This window comes from Suillus subaureus, assembly GCF_016647635.1.
Source record: "Suillus subaureus strain MN1 chromosome Unknown BJ212scaffold_3, whole genome shotgun sequence".
Lineage (NCBI taxonomy): Eukaryota > Fungi > Basidiomycota > Agaricomycetes > Boletales > Suillaceae > Suillus > Suillus subaureus.
The window spans coordinates 258098-281046 of NW_024538559.1; the positions used below are offsets into that span (position 1 = coordinate 258098).

The 22949-nt window shown below is 47.8% G+C and overlaps 10 protein-coding genes across 10 annotated transcripts; 6 read left to right on the top strand and 4 right to left on the bottom strand.

The window, feature by feature from the left end:
* Positions 1 to 916: 916 nt before the first annotated feature.
* On the bottom strand, positions 917 to 4033 carry BJ212DRAFT_1454519 (cytochrome P450). The gene is made up of 14 exons (XM_041338855.1): positions 3786 to 4033; positions 3482 to 3726; positions 3334 to 3425; positions 3180 to 3268; positions 3087 to 3130; positions 2888 to 3025; positions 2695 to 2833; positions 2366 to 2637; positions 2252 to 2315; positions 1943 to 2200; positions 1576 to 1884; positions 1483 to 1515; positions 1395 to 1423; positions 917 to 1336 (listed from the first exon to the last, which is right to left on the bottom strand). The coding sequence occupies exons 2-14, from the start codon at positions 3606 to 3608 to the stop codon at positions 1137 to 1139; spliced, it is 1794 nt and encodes a 597-aa protein (XP_041198113.1). The 5' UTR covers positions 3609 to 3726; positions 3786 to 4033; the 3' UTR covers positions 917 to 1136.
* BJ212DRAFT_522845 (uncharacterized protein) lies at positions 4011 to 4942 on the bottom strand. The gene is made up of 2 exons (XM_041343398.1): positions 4140 to 4942; positions 4011 to 4046 (listed from the first exon to the last, which is right to left on the bottom strand). Exon 1 carries the CDS (start codon positions 4668 to 4670, stop codon positions 4359 to 4361), a length of 312 nt encoding a protein of 103 aa, XP_041198114.1. The 5' UTR covers positions 4671 to 4942; the 3' UTR covers positions 4011 to 4046; positions 4140 to 4358.
* Positions 4943 to 5455: 513 nt separating this feature from the next.
* BJ212DRAFT_1319861 (uncharacterized protein) lies at positions 5456 to 7313 on the top strand. The gene is made up of 4 exons (XM_041334367.1): positions 5456 to 5782; positions 5838 to 5894; positions 5956 to 6873; positions 6934 to 7313. The coding sequence occupies exons 1-4, from the start codon at positions 5598 to 5600 to the stop codon at positions 6947 to 6949; spliced, it is 1176 nt and encodes a 391-aa protein (XP_041198115.1). The 5' UTR covers positions 5456 to 5597; the 3' UTR covers positions 6950 to 7313.
* A 288-nt stretch (positions 7314 to 7601) lies between these two features.
* On the bottom strand, positions 7602 to 8705 carry BJ212DRAFT_1475708 (ketopantoate hydroxymethyltransferase; the record flags this gene model as incomplete). Its single annotated transcript, XM_041339271.1, has 2 exons — positions 7602 to 8485; positions 8540 to 8705. 2 exons carry the CDS (start codon positions 8703 to 8705, stop codon positions 7602 to 7604), a joined length of 1050 nt encoding a protein of 349 aa, XP_041198116.1.
* Positions 8706 to 9061: 356 nt separating this feature from the next.
* On the top strand, positions 9062 to 11017 carry BJ212DRAFT_1319863 (uncharacterized protein). Its single transcript, XM_041334368.1, has 2 exons — positions 9062 to 10600; positions 10663 to 11017. Exons 1-2 carry the CDS (start codon positions 9077 to 9079, stop codon positions 10750 to 10752), a joined length of 1614 nt encoding a protein of 537 aa, XP_041198117.1. The 5' UTR covers positions 9062 to 9076; the 3' UTR covers positions 10753 to 11017.
* Positions 11018 to 12187, bottom strand: BJ212DRAFT_1454525 (tetrapyrrole methylase). The gene is made up of 4 exons (XM_041338856.1): positions 11983 to 12187; positions 11808 to 11932; positions 11483 to 11752; positions 11018 to 11423 (listed from the first exon to the last, which is right to left on the bottom strand). The coding sequence occupies exons 1-4, from the start codon at positions 12115 to 12117 to the stop codon at positions 11051 to 11053; spliced, it is 903 nt and encodes a 300-aa protein (XP_041198118.1). The 5' UTR covers positions 12118 to 12187; the 3' UTR covers positions 11018 to 11050.
* A 49-nt stretch (positions 12188 to 12236) lies between these two features.
* BJ212DRAFT_1454527 (ERV/ALR sulfhydryl oxidase domain-containing protein) lies at positions 12237 to 13624 on the top strand. The gene is made up of 7 exons (XM_041338857.1): positions 12237 to 12351; positions 12401 to 12585; positions 12635 to 12667; positions 12732 to 12759; positions 12817 to 12936; positions 12986 to 13014; positions 13069 to 13624. The coding sequence occupies exons 1-7, from the start codon at positions 12304 to 12306 to the stop codon at positions 13292 to 13294; spliced, it is 669 nt and encodes a 222-aa protein (XP_041198119.1). The 5' UTR covers positions 12237 to 12303; the 3' UTR covers positions 13295 to 13624.
* A 119-nt stretch (positions 13625 to 13743) lies between these two features.
* On the top strand, positions 13744 to 16461 carry BJ212DRAFT_1319874 (asparaginyl-tRNA synthetase). Its single transcript, XM_041334369.1, has 9 exons — positions 13744 to 14249; positions 14307 to 14453; positions 14505 to 14684; positions 14735 to 15045; positions 15113 to 15206; positions 15257 to 15686; positions 15742 to 15884; positions 15941 to 15978; positions 16034 to 16461. Exons 1-9 carry the CDS (start codon positions 13902 to 13904, stop codon positions 16077 to 16079), a joined length of 1737 nt encoding a protein of 578 aa, XP_041198120.1. The 5' UTR covers positions 13744 to 13901; the 3' UTR covers positions 16080 to 16461.
* Positions 16462 to 18565: 2104 nt separating this feature from the next.
* BJ212DRAFT_1295579 (uncharacterized protein) lies at positions 18566 to 19749 on the top strand (the record flags this gene model as incomplete). Its single annotated transcript, XM_041332326.1, has 4 exons — positions 18566 to 18682; positions 18782 to 19306; positions 19462 to 19663; positions 19724 to 19749. The coding sequence occupies 4 exons, from the start codon at positions 18566 to 18568 to the stop codon at positions 19747 to 19749; spliced, it is 870 nt and encodes a 289-aa protein (XP_041198121.1).
* A 985-nt stretch (positions 19750 to 20734) lies between these two features.
* Positions 20735 to 22706, top strand: BJ212DRAFT_1522985 (uncharacterized protein; the record flags this gene model as incomplete). Its single annotated transcript, XM_041341710.1, has 5 exons — positions 20735 to 21376; positions 21432 to 21764; positions 21817 to 22029; positions 22083 to 22258; positions 22310 to 22706. The coding sequence occupies exons 1-5, from the start codon at positions 21092 to 21094 to the stop codon at positions 22704 to 22706; spliced, it is 1404 nt and encodes a 467-aa protein (XP_041198122.1). The 5' UTR covers positions 20735 to 21091.
* Positions 22707 to 22949: the final 243 nt, after the last annotated feature.

Genomic DNA, 22949 nt, shown 5'->3' on the forward strand with positions numbered 1-22949 from the left:
GTGATGTAATACAAGGTATGAATCAGAGATAAGTCTAGCAGCAGCATCATGCAGCTCATGATGTAATACACAGGAATAGAAGAGAAAATGAATAGGGGTGTACATGGTTGTAACACTGAGCCCCAGCTTTGGCCCATGGCTTGGCCTGGTATTTTGTCTACTAATGTGCTAACAAGTTCAAATATTTCTTCATTAATTCATACTTGGATAGATACACTTTCATGACTTTGCACTAGCTATGTACAAATTTTGATAAATTAGAGAGCCTAGGTCTAACTTCTGCAAAATTTTGCTAGCCTAGCAAGCTTAGGTCAAACTAACACTAATTTTTTCTAAATTTCTCTAAGTTAAAATGGGAGGGTTTTCCTGATGCACTCCCTTAATAACAATCCACCCATTACTAGTACTAGCCAGGCCTTAAAAAGATTCAAGGCTTGGTCACTAATGCTGCTAGTGCCAACTTTCAGACCTTCAGTTATTTTTTTGTTGCTCTCAGACTCTAGTACTACTTTGTTATGCTTTAAGAATCACTTGAAAATTCCTAACATCAACATCAGATGACTTCAAGGCCTGACTAAAGATTGTATCATGCATTTGATGCTGTGTGTCACACACTCAGTGGTGTATCACACAATTTATTGAAGTTCACTTTGGAGTGTCATATCATGCATGTGGCAGTTCAGACATGGAGAATACTTTCATCAGCTAGTGTCTTGACCATGTCTCAATATTTTGTGAAGTAGGGCACTGATGGTGAGCAAGCATATCTATACACAATGTAAGTACATGTAACCTGGTGGGTACAGTAGCCATCTGCTTACACACCACTCAAACTATCTTTAATATATACAGCTTTTTGACATCTGCAACATGTCATACACACAGACACAGATGCTATTTTTGCAGGACAAGACAGACGACAATATACTATATAGTGATGCACAAAAGAAATATTCTACAGTGGATGCAAACTCGCACAGAATTTTTTTTACAAGACAAGCCGCGACAGACGAGTTTGTTGTATGTGATCTCTATTTGTTGATCATCCCTACCGTCAGACCTACCATGAGGTTCAATAACAACTTGCGTCCCACTGGCCGTCCACGATGCCTCTCCCGACTCTAACATATCGTAACCTACCACACAAAATCATCGTCCCTCACCAGCCGCACATTCAGAGGCACCTGCGGTGTCACGCCATCCCCAGCAGGGGCCTCCACAACAGGGATATGAAACCCCCTGAGCTTCCATTGTATCTCCTTCACGTGCCCTTGTGCATTCCGCTCCGTCGGGAGCGAGAAGTGCAGGCGCAGCACAAGCGTCGTGAGGACCTGTTCTAGCGAGAGGGTTAGTTCTGACTGCGAATTGTCACCCACCTAAAGGTATGGACGTACTGATTTCCATTTCGGCAAATTTGAACCCGCTAGGAATCGCGAATTGTGTAATTAGTCAGAAGGAGGTCATGAGAAGGAAGGGACTGACATGCAGGAGTGGCTGCCACCGAGAAACGTCATCCTGTGTATGCATGCCACTTTAATAAACTCAGTGGGAACCGGAAGCATTATCAGTACTCACATGTTAGAGTACACGCCAGGAAACCGCACACCATCCTTAATGCCCAGAACAGGCGCACATGTCGACGTGGACATGGCATCTTCTCCACCGGCCAGGATGTCCGTGTCTGGAGGAACAGCCAGAGGTGATGACAACCATCGCTCGGGCCGCCACTCATTTGCGTCGGCACCCCATATACCTTGATGGCGATTCGCAGCAAGGATGGAGATGATTACATGGGTCCCCTGTGGGATTGTGACGGCAGATGTGTGCTCACCGGACCGTGAGCGTGTGGGGAAATGTAAAGGAAGGGTGGTTGCTTTGGTCGCTCTGTACCATGCACAAGGTGATATATATGCGAGGACTAATAAGAGAAAAATGGACGTACGTTCGGATCATGAGTGGGAGGGACGGGTAGAGACGGAGAGTCTCCTTTACGATGCTGTCAAGGAAGGGGAGGTTCATGAGGACGTCATAGGGCAGTTTAGCGGATGGGATGTCGTTGTCTTCCTGTTGTCTCGAGAACTTCATGACATCACTAATTTCGTTCCTAAGTCTTGCTTGAACGCGAGGGTGCTGGGCGAGCAAGTACACACAGCGGGCAAGTGCAGAAGTAGTCGTATCGAGGCCAGCAAATACCATGACGCTGTAATGTGATCAGACGATGTTTGGAACGCGCACATTATTAGAAACCTACTTCATTTGTCCCAGCAGTTCAGCATCCGTGAGCTTTGCACTAGATAATGCGGAATTGGCCTTAACTGTGCATGCTTGAGCCATGATGCTCTCAATTATGGTTCATGGAACTCACGCATGATATCCATCATCGATGGTATCGAATCACTGTCTCCACATAACATATCCTCCGCCTCCATTGCCGCTTTTTTCTCTGCAAATACATTTCGACTGACAGAATCCATGGTCTCAACAATGCGGCGCATCTCCCGTATGTCTCTCATAAACTTTGTCGGGATCCAGGGCGCCGTGACCAAATCAAGAACTTTCCTTGCCCAGTACGGCGAGCAGCAACGCATGACGATTAGTACAAACGGCCGTAACAAGCAGAGATTTCCTATTAAGGGCCTGCAGTATGTATTGTTATGACTCAAAACAACGGGAGACTAAATTGAGCGGACGCACCCGACCGACCGCAGTGCTTCAGTGTACATGTCATCTTCTGCAGCTGAGAGGCTATCGGAGGTGTACCCAAGGACACAATGACAAACACTGTCGAGGGCGCAGCGGGAGAGCCATGTAAGGACGTCAACCTCGCTGTGTGCTGCGTGACAGGTATCAACTGAGGTTTTTCTAAGTGTAAGAGTGTGATACGTACAGCCATCGGCAGGAAGTTTAGCTGCGAGGGTGGATGCCAGTCTATCAGTGATGTGATATACTGTGGAGAGGAGTCGTTGCATGTTTGACGTTGAGAACACGGGACTGATAAGTTTGCGTTGTTGGCGATGCTGCTCTCCTGGGGATAAGTACGTAATGTTAAAAGAAAAGTAATTGATTCTTGACGAGATGTGCCGCACCAATGGTGGATATCAGGCCTTCGCCAAATACAAGTTTGTTTGACCTTGATGCACCAAGTTAATGCAGTACGAGAAAAGTAGGAGGAAACTGACACGATGAAGTCTTCGGGCTCTTGAAATATTTGCTGGTCTTTGACTACAATGTGATGCAATGCACGTGGATCGGACACATAGACAATTTCCTAAAGAAATGAGCATTCGCAAGGACAACTCGGAGCACGCTGATGGGCGTCGTGAACAGACTTACGCCATATAGCCCATGGAGTCTCACCGCCCCACCATATTTCTCTGAAAGGTTCACACAATAGTCAACGCCATCAAACAGTCTGATAATGTTGCCTATGTTGGAGGTCAGACGAAGAAGCCGAATAATGACGAGTACGTGGTTCAAGAACCTGATAGCCAATTCCCCCTGTCGGGTCCATTGAGATCAATGCCATGCGGTCGTCGCAGTAGCGAATTGAAGACTTTAAAGAGAGCGAGGAAGAAGCTTCCGACTAGGCAGAATAGGATTAGCGACATGGAGATGAGACAACTCCAGAGGTACTGGGATCCCTGTTGATATAATTCTGATTAATTTCAAACTAGCCATTATAAGCATGCAATTAGTACTAGTGAGGCTGCGCCATGTGTTCTAGGACTATGTGGATATCAATCTCGGGTTGATTCACGGGCATGGCGAATAGGCTAATGACGTACTGTTACTCCATTGTGGGCAAAGGACCATCTACTGCGCGTTCGGATTTAAGATTAGAGTTTCAAGTAATTTCGAGGTTTGTCAAAGTCCGGGACAATCGGTTCAGAAATTGTCACCTCGGTGATCGTTTAAATCGGGGTTAGACTTGTTCAACCAAGTTGATTCGCAACACTGGTCGAAAATTTCAGCCTCGTGACTCTTGCCTCATTGTTTTTTTGGGGGGGTGGAATGATATTATCAACTAGCAACTGACATGGTCAATCCTAGAAGATACGTTTGGGGTACGCGATTTTCACCCGTGTTAGATAGTAAAAAGGTCACCGAGAGGAAATACTTCATGTAAGTGTGGAACTTACATAATTACACCTTGTTCGGAACTACCTATTCCGTCCCGAGGGACGGCGAGGTGTCATACCCCTGCTTGTCGGATCCAGTTATCCGGAAGGTTGTAGGAAGCCGCTCCAAGTCTGTAGGACTATGTCTATTTTAGTAGCTTTCTTATTGAGTCGGTGAGCAGCCGGTCGAGTTTCAATCTCATGTTGATGGCATGGATCCGTCTGTGTAGGATCTCGGCTTCAGAGCGATATTTTCTTCATCTCCTCCATACTTGATGCATTGATGGCCGTTCGCATCTTTGCCCCCGGTTTCTTTTTACCTTTCGTGTTGCGGAGAACTGCTAAGTTACACCCTAGGATCGTTTCGAAGCGGATTTCTGGCCAGTTCGACTCTCGCATGCACCATAGGTCACTGGCCGCTCTCCAGATGATACAAGACGCAGACGATCTATCACAATCGATCAGGATATGTTCCATAGACTCAGGTAAGTCATATAAGCCACTTTTTCCTCTGTTTTCGCAGTTGGGGATTTTGTCCCAGAATTCACCCATTTTCTACGGCACATGCAGATTTTTCCACAGAAATCCTCGAATGATTGTGGGAATTCTGATCGATAACCAGACTGGGTGTTTCACCGCTTATGTCGCACGCTGCATATTAAGTGTCATCACCGTGGTTAGTCTCCTTCGTTTTGGAGCTATCTGAGACTTCCTTATATTTTTGTAGCGTTGTGTGCCGGTACACAGTTTCATGCCCGTCAGCTCTAGAGGTGGGTTTATCCTCATTTCAACATCATCATGTTGGATTTTGCTCATCCCTACTTTAGCAAGAATTGTGGCTCTGTTGTGTGCAATTTCGGTGTTGATGCATCCCATCCTGTGAGGGTGGTCAGTGTGCAGTGAGCTCTCAGGTTAGCGATCAGCGCAACCATCGATTCTTTGTTAGGGTAGTCTAACCAGTCAGAGTCCTATCTTGCGTCATTGCCAAATACTTCGAAGAGTGTTTCTCTTGTTTCTCTCGCTGCTGCAGCACACGGGAATGATATTCCAAGCCATTTGACACTTTTAATATTTGACTTATTTCTCCAGAGTTCTGATCCAAAATTAAAAATTCTTCCTGGGCCTTCAAGAGGAGCTTCATAAGAATCTTTCCGGGAATTACATCTGGTGCAGATTGGTTTCATGTGGATGCTACTATCCCTTCCACTGCAATCGGCACCCCACAGAAGTCGGCACTTTCACAAAATTCGTATTTTTAGCTACTTCAACACAAAATTCTTAGCATAGATATCATTATCTCTCTAATTGAACTCATTATGATGTTGAACGACCATGATGTGGATGCTATTTGATGATGAGTAGAATAACTCAACCTTGCTTACTTAAGAGGTGTTGGATCCCGATGAGGCCTACTTCAATCAAGTCACTAGCGAAGTGCCCTCAATACCAGCTCAGCGTTGCAAAGACCATTGATCACCGATGATAGAATCAAGGGTAGATTTTGCGTCACTCTCACTCTTCCCCGCGACACGTGCACAGGTTGAGGGGTCATGGCGCCGAACGTGGCCACAATGGGGTGGCACTCTGAGTCTCACAGAGTACCTCACGCGAGAGGCTGAGATGGAATCCATGGATCACGCAAAGGATGGAAGACTGATCACCTGGTAAGCAACCCATTGTGCCGGGGCCCGGCAGGGAAGAAGTTAATGGGAGAGGAAGGGTGCTGGCGCCACGGGATGACCCAACTACTCTTGATTTCATGTGTTCCTGTGAGGCGTAAGCGACTCGAATACTCTCAATAAACGTGTATTTCTCTGACGCGCGTCTATGGGGACAGATTCAAACGCTCAGGTCTCGTTGCTTACCCCTCCTCTTCTACTTCTGAGCCCAACTCAGTGCACGAAGTAACCTGTTACGCCATTGCCAGTGTCTTCACCCCACCCTCCAAACGCGGGCGCGGCTATGCGAGCCACATGATGCGCCTCTTATATTGGGTCATTGCCTCACGTGCCAATCTCCCCAAGTTCCCACAAGCATGGGGCGCACCACCGGAGCAGGTAACGGAAGCTAGTGAGGGACTGTTCTCTTGCCTGTATAGTGATGTCGGAGAATACTTTTACCGCTCCGCAGGCCCTGGGGGTAAAGAGGGTGGATGGGAGACGCGGGGAGCCGTTTCGACTATTTGGGACGTGGATACAGAGGAGCGGAATGATGATGATGATATTGGGTGGACGTGGTTGACGCAGGAGCAGCTGAACGGACTTTGGGATCGCGATGCTGGGCGGATCAATAAAGAGCTGGCGAACATGTTGACAAGCGACACCTCGTATGAGGTGCAGCGCCCGGCAGCATTTGTGACGTACCTGCCAACAAACGGTGTCTGTGGGTTCCACATCCCACGCTCGACATACGCTTCGGACGTTTCTATGGTAGGTGGATTCTGGGGTATACAGTCTTTGAACGACCCAGACACGTATGCAAGCTGGAGCGTGGACTTCAGACCTCCTCCACCAACGCTAATCATTACGCGGCTCTGTGCCAGTGAAGAGACGTTCCCTGGGCTAATTGCGAAGATCACTCAGGCGGCTAGACGCAGCGGAATTGGGAAAGTAGAGGTGTGGAAATTGGGAGAAGGATTGAAGGACATTGCGGAGAGGACGGGTGGGCGGACGGTTATACGAAACGAACATTTGCCACAGATAGTGTGGTATGGACCTGGAGCGACAGGGAATATAGAGTGGGTGTATAACGAGAAGTGAGTCCCCCTCCTACCCAAAAAAAATGTGTGCATTCGTACTGACAAGTTTGTCAACAGGTTCGGCTGGTGCTGATACGGGATTGGGTCACAGTTGCAGAGTAATCAGAGGTATCGCGCATCCACTTCCACTTCAAGAGAAGGTGTCTTCACCTTCCGCGATATTGATGAGGCGGACATTAATACCACCACTCTTCTGAACGATTACTGTTTTCAACTTCTAGTTGGCTATGCCTTGGAGAATATTGAGGCGGATGCAAACTGGTGAGTGATTTTTTGGTCAGGCAGCGAGCAATGCGACATTGTATACCGGTAGTTTTCGAGAGGGATTTAATGGTGCTAGATTGAGAAACTGCTTGAACTGCTCCAGCACATCGTATCGCAGGTTGAGGACAGTGATATACTTACCTCAAACCAGGTTTAAACTCCCACTTACTTGAGTAAGATATGGGCTCCGTCGCGTTCGTTCTCGATTTCATTTTCGAGTTCAGCATCGAGACTCGACAGCCCCTTGTATGTTTTTTATACATCGGTTTCCTCTATGTGCGGGTAACAACGTAGAATTAATCTTCCCGTGATTCCTCAACATGTCTCGAAGCAATAAGTCGCCCGAATTAAAAAAGTATAAACTAACTTGTAATCCATCATAGTACAGCATAGTACTTGCACCTCGGCATCCCAATTAATGACAGTTGCAAGGCTACAAATATTGAAGCATCTGGTCAGTTTTACATCAATTTCGGAGGGCTCCACGTCCACTCCCGGTCACCTTCCATTTCCAATAGCTTCTCGATCTCTCCGTCATCCATCCCATAACCCTCCTTTTCGTGTTGAGGGAAGCTACCATCTCGAACAGCACTAGCATATGCCTTTACACCTCGTTCGACCTCGCTCTTAACATCCCCAAACCGTCTCACAAATTTTGCCTTGTGCCCCGCCCATGTCCCCATTACGTCGTCCCACACGAGCACCTGCCCACTGCAGCCCGGGCCCGCACCGATGCCAATAGTGGGCACCTTTAACCGCGATGTAATGTATGCAGCAAGAGATGAAGGGATGGCCTCGAGAACAATGGAGAATGCTCCTGCCTCCTCTAAGGCGAGGGCCGAGTGCAAAATTGATCTACCAGACTGCGCAGTGCGCCCCTGGACCCGGTACCCGGAGAGCGCGGTGTGACGCTGTGGTAGCAGCCCTACGTGGGCCATTACTGGGATTCCAATACTCGTGAGTGCTTGCACACGTCCAGCAATCTCACTCCCTCCCTCTAGTTTCACGGCTTCCACGTTTCCCTCCTGGAGCATGCGGACGGCTGCTCGAACCGTGTCTTCTTTCCCGGCATAAAAGCTTCCGAACGGCATGTCTGCGACAAGGAGCGGTGCGGATGTTCCCCGGGCGACGGCGCGGCAATGGTGAAGCATCTCATCAAGAGTGAGTGAAGTAGTGCTGGAATAGCCTAGGCAAACCTGGGCTAGGCTGTCACCGACAAGTGTGACATCAATGCCGTGTATGGATGCAGCACGTGCAGTGGGATAATCATATGCTGTGAGTACAGTAATCGGGGTGCGTTCTTGACGGAGGGCATGCAGAGAGGCGATTGTTACCTTTTTGCGGGCTGTTGGGCATGATGAGAGATCGAGTCCGCGATTTGAAGTAAAAAATGACTTACGAGGCGGTGGAGCTGGTTTCTGTGGGGAAGGTTCACCAAGTGTGTTTGTGAGATGCTCATATTTTAATGGGCGGACGCTCATACACCGCTGGCCGATGTTTTGGAAGCGGGCGATCGAGACAATTACGCGAGTACGAGACGTAGAGAATAACATCTGTGCATGCATGATAAATTTCTGAGATGGTAAAATCAGGGGATCTGTTACTGCAGCGTGTGCAATATAATGCTCGCACCTAGTATATGAATGATGAATGGGACCCAGTAATTGCTGAAGTCTGTTGTGAATTAATATAGGATATCAGACCATTTGATAATCCGTGTGCACACGAGCGTGAATTCCTAACGGATCTGCCCTGGTGCATGTCAAGGTTTTCAGAGACTGTGTCTTCCGTCACTTCCGGATCACTCGACTGGTAGCCGGTTTGTGAATACTCATGAATAAAAAAGGAAACTCAATTCACGTGACACCACATCGCGCATTTGGCCTTCTCCCCATTGTCCTCACGTTCCCACGCCCCTTGCACCACAACATCGACAATGGCACCAAAAACGCGCAGACAACGAGCTCAGGCAGCCCACGAAAGCGAGGAGATAGCAGAGATTCAAGTCGAGAAAGAGCTGCTCAACTCTGATTCAGAGATGGAGCAAGAGAATGACGAGAATATATTTGTCATTGGTGATAGGGACAATGAGTATGGGGCCGACGAAAACTCATTCAGCATTTCTATACCACCACCACCCCGCTCGCTGGCAAATCCGCCTCGCACGCCTTCTCATGAAGATGCGCTTCGTGACATCACTGATGAATTTTTTCATCCACCTTCACCATCTCCGATCAAAGCAGTTCCCGCGTTTGCAAACCTTAAACCACCTCGACGGCCAAAGAAACCAAAAAGCCTCGCGTTCCCAGCCAACCCGCCCAACTGGCAGCCAACATCACCACTCCCTCCCAGCTCGCCGCTCGCTTCTACTTCCACATATGGACCGCAGAACTACGCGTCAACATCGCATGCTAATGCCTACGAGTATAACATGACTGCGTTTTATCGTCATACACAAGAGATAGACCCTAGAAGTGGTGATTCAGACCCATTCGGTTTTTTAGCGGCCGAGAAGGTACTGAAAGAACGACGCGCTGCACGTCTACCAAGCGAGAAGCACAAATACGTTCAATCTACTGTTTTACGCGTCACACCACGTTCCACACGTACCAGAGGACAGCTTAATCGCGCTACGTCTACTCCAACGCGCCCAGCCGCTTCCTCAGTCCCCATCCCGACAAACGATGAAGACATCGATGATCTCTATCTCGACGAACCAATCACGACATCTATTCCAGTCCCTGCGCCGATCCTGCGTCATTCGCATATCCCAACACCATCGTCTTCCCCTGCTTCCCTTCGCTCGGAGATAGTAGTCCCAACCCTACTTAAACCTCGCTTGGACATTTTACGAGACCATCCAACACACAGCCGCGATCCCCTCCGTACGCCGCGAAAACGTAAACGTGATGTTGAAGCTGCCACTCCCGCCTCCAGCGACGTAGTATCCAGCCCATCACCTGTGAAGATTAGCGTAGCCGCTAGAGGACCCCAAACACCGTCAGATTGCCCGGAGACAGCGGATGAACATACTCCTGTTCCTAAACGTACAACACGTGCACAGGCGAAAGGGAAGGGGAAAGCCCAGGGTGACATGCTCAAGCCTCGCAAACGTGTCCGCACTACTAAAGAAGTTGCTTCGCTGAGCCCTAGACAGGCATGCAAGGACTTGGAGAAACTCTTGCCGCGTAGAGCGACTACACGGAGGGGAGCTGCCGTAGCGAAAACTGGGGCTAAAGGAAGGGTTAGGATGGCTGCCGATCTTGTGGGTGACAGTGATAGTGATGAGGAGCAGCCGAAGCGGAGGAAGCCTGCATCGAGGGCACAGCCATCATCAAGTGCCCCCAGAAAACCCGTGTCAAAGGGTGTCAAAAAGTCGTCCTTGAAGCCTCGGAGTAAGGGCAAAGAGAAAGGGAAGCCTCTCAATGACTTGATGGAAATGTCAGATGATACCCGCGAGGTTCGCTATAGCTATGTTCATGAAGACTGCTTCTTGCTGATAATTGTTTCCCTAACTCTTAGCGATACGAAGAGGAGCGTCTAGCGCGCCTTGAGTACTTCCGCAAATTAGATGGTTATCAAATGAAGAAGGAAAATGTATATGTAATTTGAAGTTTCTGGACAGGGTGTGGCGTTTTAGGTTTGAGTCTTGCTTTTTTCACTGCCCAACTGGCAAACTTATCTTATTGTTTTCCGTCGTTGCTGTCTCGATGTTTTTGTATCATATGTGTATAGTTTCATTGGTGCCAGACGTTCCAGCATGGAGCCCAGATTTCCAATGGCTCTAAGTAATTGAGAGCCTTGGCCTAAATACTGCGACTGTGCTCATCACAATGTTCACTCACCGACGTGCTATGAAAAATTTGCTAAATCGGACGGGATGCATGTTATAATGTGATATTGTCTATGATTATTTCACCTTAAGATGTTTTTTTGCGATACGATCCCAGTTCTCCTGGTTAACAGCAAAGGCGCCTGCATAAATCGCCTCCAACTCATGCAATTTCTTGCCGGCGATGATGAGGCTGTGAAGTGGTTTTCCAAATACAGACTCTGGTTGGACTTGTAAATCTGAGAGAGTACCTGCGACGATACGTTGAGTACCGTCGTCATCATCTGTCGATCCTTCGCTGGAGGGTATGCCGCCCACACGCGATAGTGCAACAGCGAGTGTCGAATCGCCATCAAGGATACCTTCTTTTCTAATGTTTTCGATCTCGAGAAGCTGGCTCACAGCTGTAGGAATGGACATATATCGTGGCGGCTCGTATATTTTTCTTCCTCTGCGTTTCAAAATAAATCAGAAACTAAAGGGGCCAAAGAAGGTGAGGAATATAAGCACCTCGCTAGATTCTCTTCGCTTTGTTCCTTTACCTTTATGTCAAGAAGTACCAGGGTATGCAGCCCGAACTTGGCGTTCTCTGCAATGCGGTCGTAGAACGAGTCTGGTTTCCATGTGTCTGTAAAGAAGACGAGAGATACTGTCTGCCCGAAATTGTAGAGCTGAAGCCCCGAGCATCCCGCTGCGTTGATGATAGATGCATTATGGATGATTTGAGTAGGGATCTGCAGATCGCGAGCTCGTAGCAGCAGATCTGTGTGCGTTGTCGCGCTGCGGATGGCTAATAAGCCAATGCAGACAAGAAAGGGGAACAGGACGGCCTCACCCAAATGGATCGCCAACGACAAGAAACGCAACGTTTTCGGTGGCTGCGTCGCGTAAGATCTCATCGCTCTCGAGTTCTACCATGTCGCGATCTGCAAGGATAAGCGACTTTCCATAGAAGGCTTCCTTGCTCGCATGTGAGCAGTGAGAGAAGAATGGTATGATGATAAACTGACGAGGCGGTCCTTGTTCACCATCAGGATGGACGTGTAGGCCTCCAAGTAGACTCGAGAGCAGGATTTGACTGCTTCCAATCCACGGACTGTGATGTCCTTCTCGTCGCAGAGTCCGAGACCAATCACGTAGAACATTTTGGAACACTTTGCAATGACTAGTCTAGCAGGTCATAAGGCTAGTAAAGTGCATCGATGATCGTCTTAGTGATAATATATTTAGTGAGAGCTTTATGTAATTCCACTTGCCTTTTTCAGACAGACCCTCTTCAGGTCTTGCTCGGTTCCATTGAAGGTTTCATTAACATTCATTGTGCACACATCATGATTTCCCGGTTCGCAAAGTCTTTTCTGGCGATTGTCCTTGGCCTCGTACGTGTTTTAACACTGTCCTGGAGCTTCTCGAAAATAATTGTTTCAGTTTCTGCTGGCCACAATAGCATTCCTTCACCCACCTTCTCGTGCGTACATCGACCCATGGACTGGCGACTTATTCGGTGAAGGCGGCGTCGAACAAGATCTACGCCCTCCTCTTTATGATAGCTCACGACCTTTATCAGCTCAGGGAGGTGTCATCATGTCGAAGCTGGGGAATGAAACTGCCAAGTAGGTAATGCGAGATGCTGTTCCATTGCGTCTTACACACTTACTACAGGGCGGAACTCGGTCGCGCGACTTGGAAGTTGTTGTATGTATTCGGATTATTGTATCATGGACGTCTGCTGAACGCTGTTGCTTATTGTGTAAGGTAGACATACCATGACTCTACGGTATCCTGAGGTAGGGTGTGTTTGATATTTAAGTCTATCGACTATACTGACGAGATCACATATGTAGCGCCCGTCACAGGACGAGAGAGATGCTTTGAATTCGTATTTGCATCTTACGTCGCGCCTATACCCCTGTGGCGAATGCGCAGCCGAATTTCAAGAATTGTTGAAGAAATTCCCGCCACAGGTAAATTCTCTTTAACTTTGAACTTCGCCTGCTAAGAAGCATTCAACAGACAGGATCGAGATTGGCAGCAAGTCTATGGTGAAACTACTCCCTTTTTTAATAATCTGAGTCTCGCCGCTTACACGAGGTTAGGCTGTGCTCAGTACACAACAAAGTCAACGAGCGGTTAGGAAAACCGTTATTTGACTGTGCCCACCTTGATGAAACGTATGACTGCGGGTGTGGAGACGACAAATCAACGTCCGCAGCACGACAACCAGCGTTACCTGACAGCGCTGACGACCCAATGGATCTAGAATGGGACACTGTACGAGACGACGTCACTGGTGTAGGAATGATCAAAGGTGGGAGGCGGTAGCCACCTCGCTGCCAAGTATGTCTGAGTTGGGTCCTGGCATCATTGATCGGCTTTTGTGCTTTCGTATCTAATGCTTTGGATGTATCTTCTACAGCTGTGCATGCATATATGTATATACCTTCCTCTCTTTACTTGGATATGCTGATGTACCATGGGTTATACGGTGAACTTATACCGGTTAATGGTTCAACAAGGCTGGGTATTCACATTAATATTATTGGTCTTTGTTCACTTTCGCTGCAGTGATGCAAGATTATATCTTACATTCAGCCTGAGTATATATCCTAGCGATTTCAAGCTGCCAATTTGTTCTTAGAGATTTCAAGACCGACCAACCACAGCTGGAACGCGTGTTTCGAACGACCTAGACCATGATGCATGATGCATCGATTGAGACTATTGCCAGCAATTGCTTGCTGCCTGTGTTCTATTCTCTAGGTCACTACGCGTTATGAGATCTTATCAGATGCGACAGTAGATAAACCAAATCAGGACCGTTGATCTATACGAGTCACTGACTTTCAAATGTGTACTGATCTGTACTGTAGAAAGTCCTTAACTCATACCACCATCTAGTTCTTCAGGGCTTTTAATTGAGATACCCTCAATGCTGACAATATACATAGATCAAACATCAGGCGTCGACGCGTCCGGCAATGGGTCCGTTGATCAACCTTATCAGTCCCTTGCCTTCGCCCTCTTCTCGACGCCCACCGCCGACGCCGAAACGACACAATACCAAATCCGTAAGGACGCAGATGCAGCATACGATGCACCAACTCAGTCTGCGATGAAAAAGGCCAAAAAGGACGCCCAGGGACTTGAGAAGAAACGGCTGAAAGCACAAGCGGAAGAGAGAGAATCAAAAGAGAAGGCAGAGAAACGCGAACGAAGGCTTGAGGAAAGCAAAAAGATCGTGCTTACTGAAGATCCATCTCTCCCAAAACCTGTCAAGGTATCAGCGTCGTTAATTTGGAGCTGTGATTACGCCGCTTATTTCCAAATTATATAGTCCAAGATCGTAAAATTGGAGTCCCATCGCGAGCAGCGCGTCCGGGTATCCGGTTGGGTCCACAGACGGCGCGACCAGCAAGAAATCACGTTTGTTGTCCTGCGGGACGGGACAGGATATCTACAGGCTGTTCTTACTGGCAACGCGGTAACTTTTGCAGTCCACAGTTTTGGACTTTAGATCTAATTCGCCCCCCAGAACAAAACATACGATGCTGTAACGTTACAGCTAGAGGCATCAGTTGAGCTGACCGGTATGCTGAAGGCGGTCCCTGAAGGCCAGCGCGCCCCTGGAGGACACGAACTAGTCGTTGACTACTGGCGCGTACTTGGTGCCGCTCCTGGTGCTGAGGAAGCATTTACTAACAGACTCAACGAGGTCCGAGTCGTTTGACTAATTCATTGGACATGTGTTAACCGTATCTTCAGCAATCTGATCCATCGATTCTGGCTGATCTCCGGCATCTCGTTCTCCGTGGCGAGACCGCTTCTTCTGTGCTTCGCCTACGTGCGGCCCTTCTCTCAGCTTTCCGTCAGTCGTATGCAGACAACGACCTTTTGGAGGTAACACCGCCCTGTTTGGTACAAACCCAAGTGGAGGGTGGCGCAACGCTCTTCAAGTTTGATTACTACGGTCAACCAGCCTTCCTCACGCAGAGCTCCCAGCTTTATCTTGAAACATGTCTACCTTCCCTGGGCGACGTATTCTGTGTCCAGGAGAGCTTCCGTGCCGAAAACAGGTTTGTGCTACCTTCCCATTCGCCGGACTGTGTTTTCATTCTAATGATTGATTTCGTCCTTCCCCAGTCACACTCGCCGACATCTGAGCGAGTACACGCACCTTGAAGCCGAGCTTGCATTCATCACATTTGATGACCTCATGACACACATAGAAGCCATTGTACGTCCTACTGCTGTATCTTCCGAAATTTCTGCTCAGTGCATCTGCAGATCTGCGAGACGGTCGATAAGCTCCTCGTCAACCCTGCCACCGCAGCCCTTATCAAAACCCTGAACCCTCACTTTAAAGCGCCTTCTCGACCATTCATGCGTATGTCCTACGCGTCCGCCATCGCATGGCTCAACGAGCACAAGATCCAACGCCCGGCTGAGGACGCCGACGGCAACGTGATCACCAAGAAAGATGAGGAGACTGGTAAAGACGAGCCCGTGATGGTCGACCATGAAATCGGCGACGACATTGCGGAGGCTGCGGAGAGGCAGATGACGGATATCATTGCGGCGCCAATATTTTTGTATGGCTTCCCAGCGGAGCTGAAGGCATTCTACATGCAAAAGATGCCAAGGAAAGAGGGAGAGCAGGGCCCTGTATACACAGAGAGCTGTGACCTTTTAATGCCTGGTGTTGGGGAAATTGTTGGTATGTGAAATTCTGAACTGCCGTGTGCTACTACCTATGACTAAATATGCGATAGGTGGATCGATGAGGATAGCGGATATGGAAGAGCTACTGGCAGCGTACAAGCGCGATGGCATCGACCCTGCCCCTTATTACTGGTTCACTGACCAACGCAAATATGGTACTTGCCAGCATGGAGGGTACGGACTGGGTGTCGAGGTCAGGTCTCTCTTTATTTTTGCGCAAAAACGTGATGGCTGACATGTCTGGTGTAGCGTTTGCTTGCATGGCTGGCCAACCGATTCACCGTGAGGTATGTATCAATCAGGACTGATAAAGAAAATCACATTGACACAGACGCCTTCCAGGGAATGCTCGCTGTATCCACGATGGCCCGGTCGTGCAACACCTTAGGTTTGATTCGGCCCTCGATGTTTGGCAGTATCGTGAATAGAATGTATGGGTTGTGTATAATAGATTCGAGCCGTTTGATGTCTATCTACCCCCTATCCAAAGACGAGCAGATGCCAGTGGAGACAAACCATTAATAACATGCATCCGAGTATGTGACGATACACCTACAAAGGCTCTTGTTTTCTAAAAGTGCATTTGCTTGGGCATCAACCATGCTGTCCATGACCTGCTCAATTCGTGTAGTAATATTAATTGGCCATCCATTGCCTTACTATTGAGCCGGGCATCAACTTGGCGAGTCAACATAAGCCTTGGGGTATTCGCGGTCTGAGTATCAACTCTGAATTCTCCGGCAGACCCTGAGGACTCAAAAATGCATGTGTCAAGGGGCTAGATATAAGAAGCATTTACTGTCGATGATGATATCGGTTGTGGTGAGTTCGAGAAATGGTGTTGAATGGACATTGAAAATGTCCTTTAACGCGCCCATTAGCAGTGGTCAAAATTCTCGCCTCGACTGCTACAGCCGCTATGCACATAATGCAGACTTCGGCAACGAACAATCAAGCTCTGAATGACGCAGCACAAATCTGGATATTTGAATTTCTCCTCACATCTCTCAGTTAGTCAACATTGAGTATTCAAATCAATTCAAAGACGCCTCCATTGCCCATGAAGCAGAACTCCAGAATCCAAGAACAACCACATTGACCAAGTCAGCAACGAACTACGTATTCTTCCATCAGCCACAGCACCAATATGGAAGCAGAAACACGACTCACTGTCCAGATGTGCTCATGTACAGGCTGCTAGCCCATCGGTAAGCAGTCTAATAATTGCAGACTTTGATACCGCCGCGAGGCTATTGACATTGCAAGGTGCGAGGCGTGAGCAACTGGGTTGAATCCTGAATGCAAAGCAGTCCACTCGTACTCACCGACATCACATTGCACTTCATGGTGTTACAGCAATCTGAGTCCAAATGGCAGGTCCCAAATTGAGGACTGCATGCAGTGATAGACATGCATGCAGCCAAAGCAATAGCGACGAGGTAAGAGAAATGCATGATTTATGCGAAGCGATACAAGCTTTGTAAAGGGAATTGTTAACTGCTCTGAGGTAGACATGGCTTGCTTGTATATCCTGAAAATATTGTGGGCAAAACTTGGAAGTTATATTGGTTTGGCAGATTGGTTACGCCTGGACGGCAGAACTTCACAACGGATGATTTAGGATGGATCTAAAGGAGACCCAGAATCAGCAGATAATCAATCTAGGATACAAATTGATTGCTCCCAACCTGCTGGGTTCAGTCGGCGAGATGTCCACGAAATTTCGAAACTCCACCGAGATCTCGGACAGACAAGAAATCTGCTTGCTCGTCGTCGTAGCAGGCCTTCCATTCTCAACCAACAAGACCTCTCATTTATTACATCCATTCTTGACGCCAACCCATCCCCGTTCCTCGACGAAAAAGCAGCTGCTTGAATCGAGCACGGAATGTTGAAGTCTCGATTGCCACACTCTCGCGCAGCCTCCGTCGACCCGCAATCATGCACAAACAGGCATAGAAGGCAGCGGTAGAACGAAACGAGCTACTGCGTGCGACACCTCAGTCTGTGATTCTGCCGTCTCAGTGCACTGCATCATCCAAGATAGCAGGAACTGATAAGCGAGTATGAGAATTGAGGGTGATTTTTTTTCGCAAGGGTTGTACACGACAATAAGATCCATTCGAGCCTATACCGTTGAGAGAAATTGGTAAGATTGGCCTTCTCAGCTGGTCGAACATAAATCATATCACACCTTGTAGAGACAAAGTTTGTGTCTGTTAACGGCCTCGTGGACGGCATAGTTCACTTGAATACTGCAAAAAACCTGCAGGGAAGGCAGGAAATTTATGCAGTGAGTGCAATACATATCGACACTGCCAATGAGGCCGGAGCTACACTCCAATCGGGAGCCTCGTGCTCGATATTGACTGCATTGGGAATCGGATGCCACCAGACCTGATAACGAAGACTATCAGCCCAAAGGGGGACAAACAGAATACGTATGTATTGTTGCCTGACGAGGCTTCTAGTGTCCGATCGATAGGACTTCACACAACGTGACAGTGGCTGTCGGGGTTAGGGTTAGAGGTTTCAGTGAAGGTATGTTCAAATTTTACACCTACCAAAGTGACTGTACTATGTTAACATTTTGCACGACTTGAGTAGGACAATGAAGACTGTACTGGACAATGAAGATGATGATACATGGAAAAATATTCGTACCTTTCTCCGATACAGTTTGCAGGGTCCAACCTTTACTAAATAACGTTGGTCGAATGTCAGCATGGATCCTGAAAGATGGAACCAGGTAAGAGTAAGTATCAGTGGCATGTGTAAGCAACTGAGATAGACATTCCATATAAAAATCATACCGGCCTCCTTCGACTTGATCAGTTCCTAACACCTCCTCCAGGTCAAGTACAGCGGCACACCATGAGTCTATTAAAGATCCCCTTCATCCTAGTTTCGGCCATTGGCATTCATATTTCGTTGACTTCTTCTTCTCCGCCATCGTTGTCTAAAGAGAAGGTGGTGTCTTCACCGCTCGAGGTGCTCATTGGATAGTTTTTGAAACTGCGCTGTATGGAGTTAATGAAGGTGGGTTGCTCCTAAACACCGGCCTTTATTAATCTGTGGACAATGTAACAGATCAGCGCATGGGCAGCATCGTCTGCTGAAGTGGCCAATATCCTAGCCACATATGTGGGTCCCTCGCATATTCCAGAAGGCATCTATGGTGCTAGAGCTGTGCGGCTTTTGTACACTCTTCACCCTACATCAATCACTCCCGCTTTCCTTATCGGCAGTATTGCTGTCGGGATTGGCGGCGCATTGAGGCTTTATTGTATTTCGACGTTAGGAAAGCTTTGGAGCTTCGACCTCAGCATCAGAAAAGAGCACAGACTTGTGACAAGTGGACCGTACTCGGTGGTGCGTCACCCGAGCTACACTGGTCTCCTTCTCCAAAGTGTGGGGATTGTCGTCATGTACGGAACTCAAGGATCATGGATAAGGCAGTCTGGGATCTTACAAGTGCCTCTCATAAAAGTATTAGTGACTAGCTTTTTTGCATACACCACATTCCTCGCTTGGCTCGCCATCAGCCGACCTGCAGTGGAGGACCAGATGTTGCAGCGTGCTCTGGGAGAAGAATGGGAGAATTGGGCAAAGAAAGTGAGATACTGGCTTATTCCTGGGGTTTATTGATTACATTTTGTATGAGTTACCGTTTGCTATTGTGTCCATTACGTCATGCTGTGTTGCTAATAGTTTTGTCTCTAATTTACGGTTGTCCTCACTATTATGGCGACCTCTGCTTCATTTCACAGTCTGGCTTGTCTAGGTATCAGATTGACAAAATGAAATTTTGGCGATACGACGGATTCATCGCCATCCCTCATGTAAATGTGTTCACATGTGCCTCCGCCGAATTCGATGGAATCTATCTATTGGATGCGCGGACATCTATCGGTCCTATCATTGACGATGAAGGCAAATCTGCGCATTCCATTCATCTCTTTGCTGATGCATGTACGTGACTTCTTTTCGCCTTCGTATTTTTCCTCATTCGTCTATCTATATATATGTAAGACTCGCGGATTACAACCCCTTCCTGATGGTGCTTGTGCCTTCCAACAATCATCATAGCAGATAAAGTTTCGCGGAGTACCTTTTCGGTCAAGCAGGAAAATATATTTGGATGTCTCGCAATACGTTGCTAGCGCCTCGACAGAATCTCGCACACATCATCATAACAGTGACTACAAACTTCGACGACACCATTGACTTCCTCTTCCCACCACATGTCCTCAAAGACGCTGAAACCTGTCTTCATGCATTTTTTCCCCTCTTAATGTCTATGTCGATGAATTTAATGACAAAATTCTAGACAAATTGCCAGGCGATCTTCGTAAGTGTTGCAAATGGATATCAATCACACATTCCGCTCACGAAATAACATAAATCTTATTTTAGTTTGGAGAGTCTGAAAGAACCCACCATTGAACGCACCAGAACACACCCCCGACTACCTTGCAATGTTGACCCATCCTGGAGTACCTCATCATCTGGATCTCAAACATAACTGTATTTACGCCATTCAACGAACCTCAGTAGAACGGGATTAGCCGGAAACGTGCATGTGCGCGTGATTGCGTTGTATCGTCAGTTCGTCGAAGTCCAGCTCCTTAATACATTCGAAAGCTGGCACTTCATCCCCCACATTAACTTTGCGTTCTATCGAAACAGTGATTCGTGAACAGTGAATCGGAGACAGTTTCATCTGCAACGCGTGTATGCAACTACACTTAATGGTTGTCAAGGCACGAACCGTGCTCGACCTCTGGACGGATCCCTTTGCTCATGGTTAATCGTATGCACCGTTGTCGAGAGTGAGAACGCGAAGAGACACGCTGTGTCTGTTTGCAGAGACGAAAGAAGGACAAGATTGTGTTAATATTAATATTGTATTTCTACTGCAAACACTATATCATCGAAGAGCCGACCAGGGGGAGTCCTTGTACATGTCTACGTATAATACTAGGCGCATCTGTTTGCTTCTTGTCCTGGTACTATATAAAGGCTCCTGTCGATTACTTAGATAGGGTAGTTACAAGATACTCTCGATGCATAGATTGATACGTAAATTATTTATGTTAGCTGCCGGAGATTCAAGTCGTTGCAACTAGACGATGGTTGGGTGAGAAATCGGGAATCTATGATCCCAAGTTCTACCCAGACCTATAGAGCCCGGGCTACGCAGCAAGCTTGACGTCGATGTTCCTGCGTAGTGATTACAGTAACAGGTCACGCGCGAGTGGCACCACAGTTGGACTGCGCAGCAGCTCGCAGCCGTCTTGATTATAAGAGGACGTTTACAACTACTAGCTTCAATTGCAGCACATCGGCACACACAAGGATACTAGCAACGGGTGTGTGGATTTTGGAGCAAACGCCGGCATGATAATTGTTGAAACAAACCTAACACGCACGGACGACAAAGGCAACGGTCAGAGGGCAGGACTCCACGAGGGCTCAAGTAGTACCCCAGGGCCATCCCCACCCCCTCCGTATGCTTCCCAGACATCTTATCAACCCATAACGGACGTAGTGGTGGTCGTATATCGTCAGTCACCCGTACAACGTTTCTGGAAAGCATTCGGTGTCGCTTTACTTATTTGGTTCGTTATTGCTGCGTTCACCACATCTTCCACCGATATGGCCTTCAATCATGGATCTCGACCCGTATGTCATTTTTCTCTCGCTCGATGGCACGCCTTTGACTCACATGTTTGATAAGTCCTGGGACAGTGAGCCACCTCATCCTGGCTCACAAGATGGCATCGTCCACCAGTGCATCAGTGGCTCCGACTGGACACTGTCCAACCAAAGCTTGAACCAATATCCCCATACTGCCGAAGCATTCCTAGAGCTCCCCGTTGACTCTGATGCACTCTACCTGTTCACGAGGGGCTCTCAGCAATCCGGTCATGTTGATATCGTGCAATCCACCCAGCCGACAGATAAAGTTGGGGTCCAAGTGCGGGTTGGCTATCTTACCCGCGAAGCGCTGGACCACGCCAATGTCTGTCGTCTCGAACGAAAGACAAATGAGAATGGTGTCGGTATCTTTGTAAATACTTCAATTCTCATTCGTTGAACCTTCATCTCAATGAATTTTGTAGACGTCCGCATTCTCGCACTTCCCTGGCAATAGACAACAGCTAAAATTCGATGTAAAGATCACGCTACCCGCAGGGAAAAATGGAGATGCTCTGCACATCAAAGCATTCGAGACGGAGACATCCAATTACAGTCAAGATGTCGCAGATGTCTGGAACACTATTTCCTTCGATAGAATATCACTCAGAACATCGAATGGCCATGTAAATGCAAAGGTTGGTTGTCTTGGTTTCCTGGATTATTGAAAAGTTAAATATCTTCCGATCAGTCTGTCACCGCTGAGGATGGTTCGATCCGCTCTAGCAATGGCGCCATCAAAGGGCATTTCAATAGTGGCTCTTCTCTCAAGCTCACAACTTCAAATGGCCCCATTCAAGCATCTGTTTCGCTCCTTAACCAAGAGAATGGAGTTGTCAGTGAGCTCAAGATGACAACAAATAACGGGTATGTGACTTGCGTCCTGTTTCGGTTTCACCATCTAACCTCTTGTTTCAGTAAAATTGATGCCAATGTGGATCTTGTCACACACTCTGGCCACGGTGGTATCTTCGACGTCGAAACGCGTACTTCAAATGGCCCCGTCACCCTTGAATATACCGACATGCCTGTCGACTCGGTTCTCAGGTCGGAAGCCCGCTCTTCTAACGCGGCAATGAGCGTCAAGTTGCATAGCACTTTCGAAGGCTCGTTTGACTTACAGACTTCAAACGCAGCAGCCATGCTCAAGGAGCTGCCTGTTGAGGATCCTTCTGGACAGGGACGTCGTAGAGAGGTGACTCAGAGACGAGAACGATATCGCCTCCGAGGGTCTGCCTACTGGGGCGAGAGCAAAGAGATCGAAGGGTATGCTACGGTCAAAACGTCAAATGGTCGTGTGGAATTAGTGATCTGAACTTGGGGTATATCAGTTTGCTTATGTACTTGTATTACTAGTATCCCTGTGATACTATGTCTATATGTTCGAAGTCTGGATGGAGTGTGCAACACAGCCACAGATGGTATTTAGCGTCTCCTACTACTGCAACGTCCTTCGACGCGACTATTGAGCACGACCCAAGAAGTGATAAAACTCTTGCCATATAATAAGATGGTATGTGTCTTTCTCGTCTGTATACACCTGCTGATGGCTTTTCTC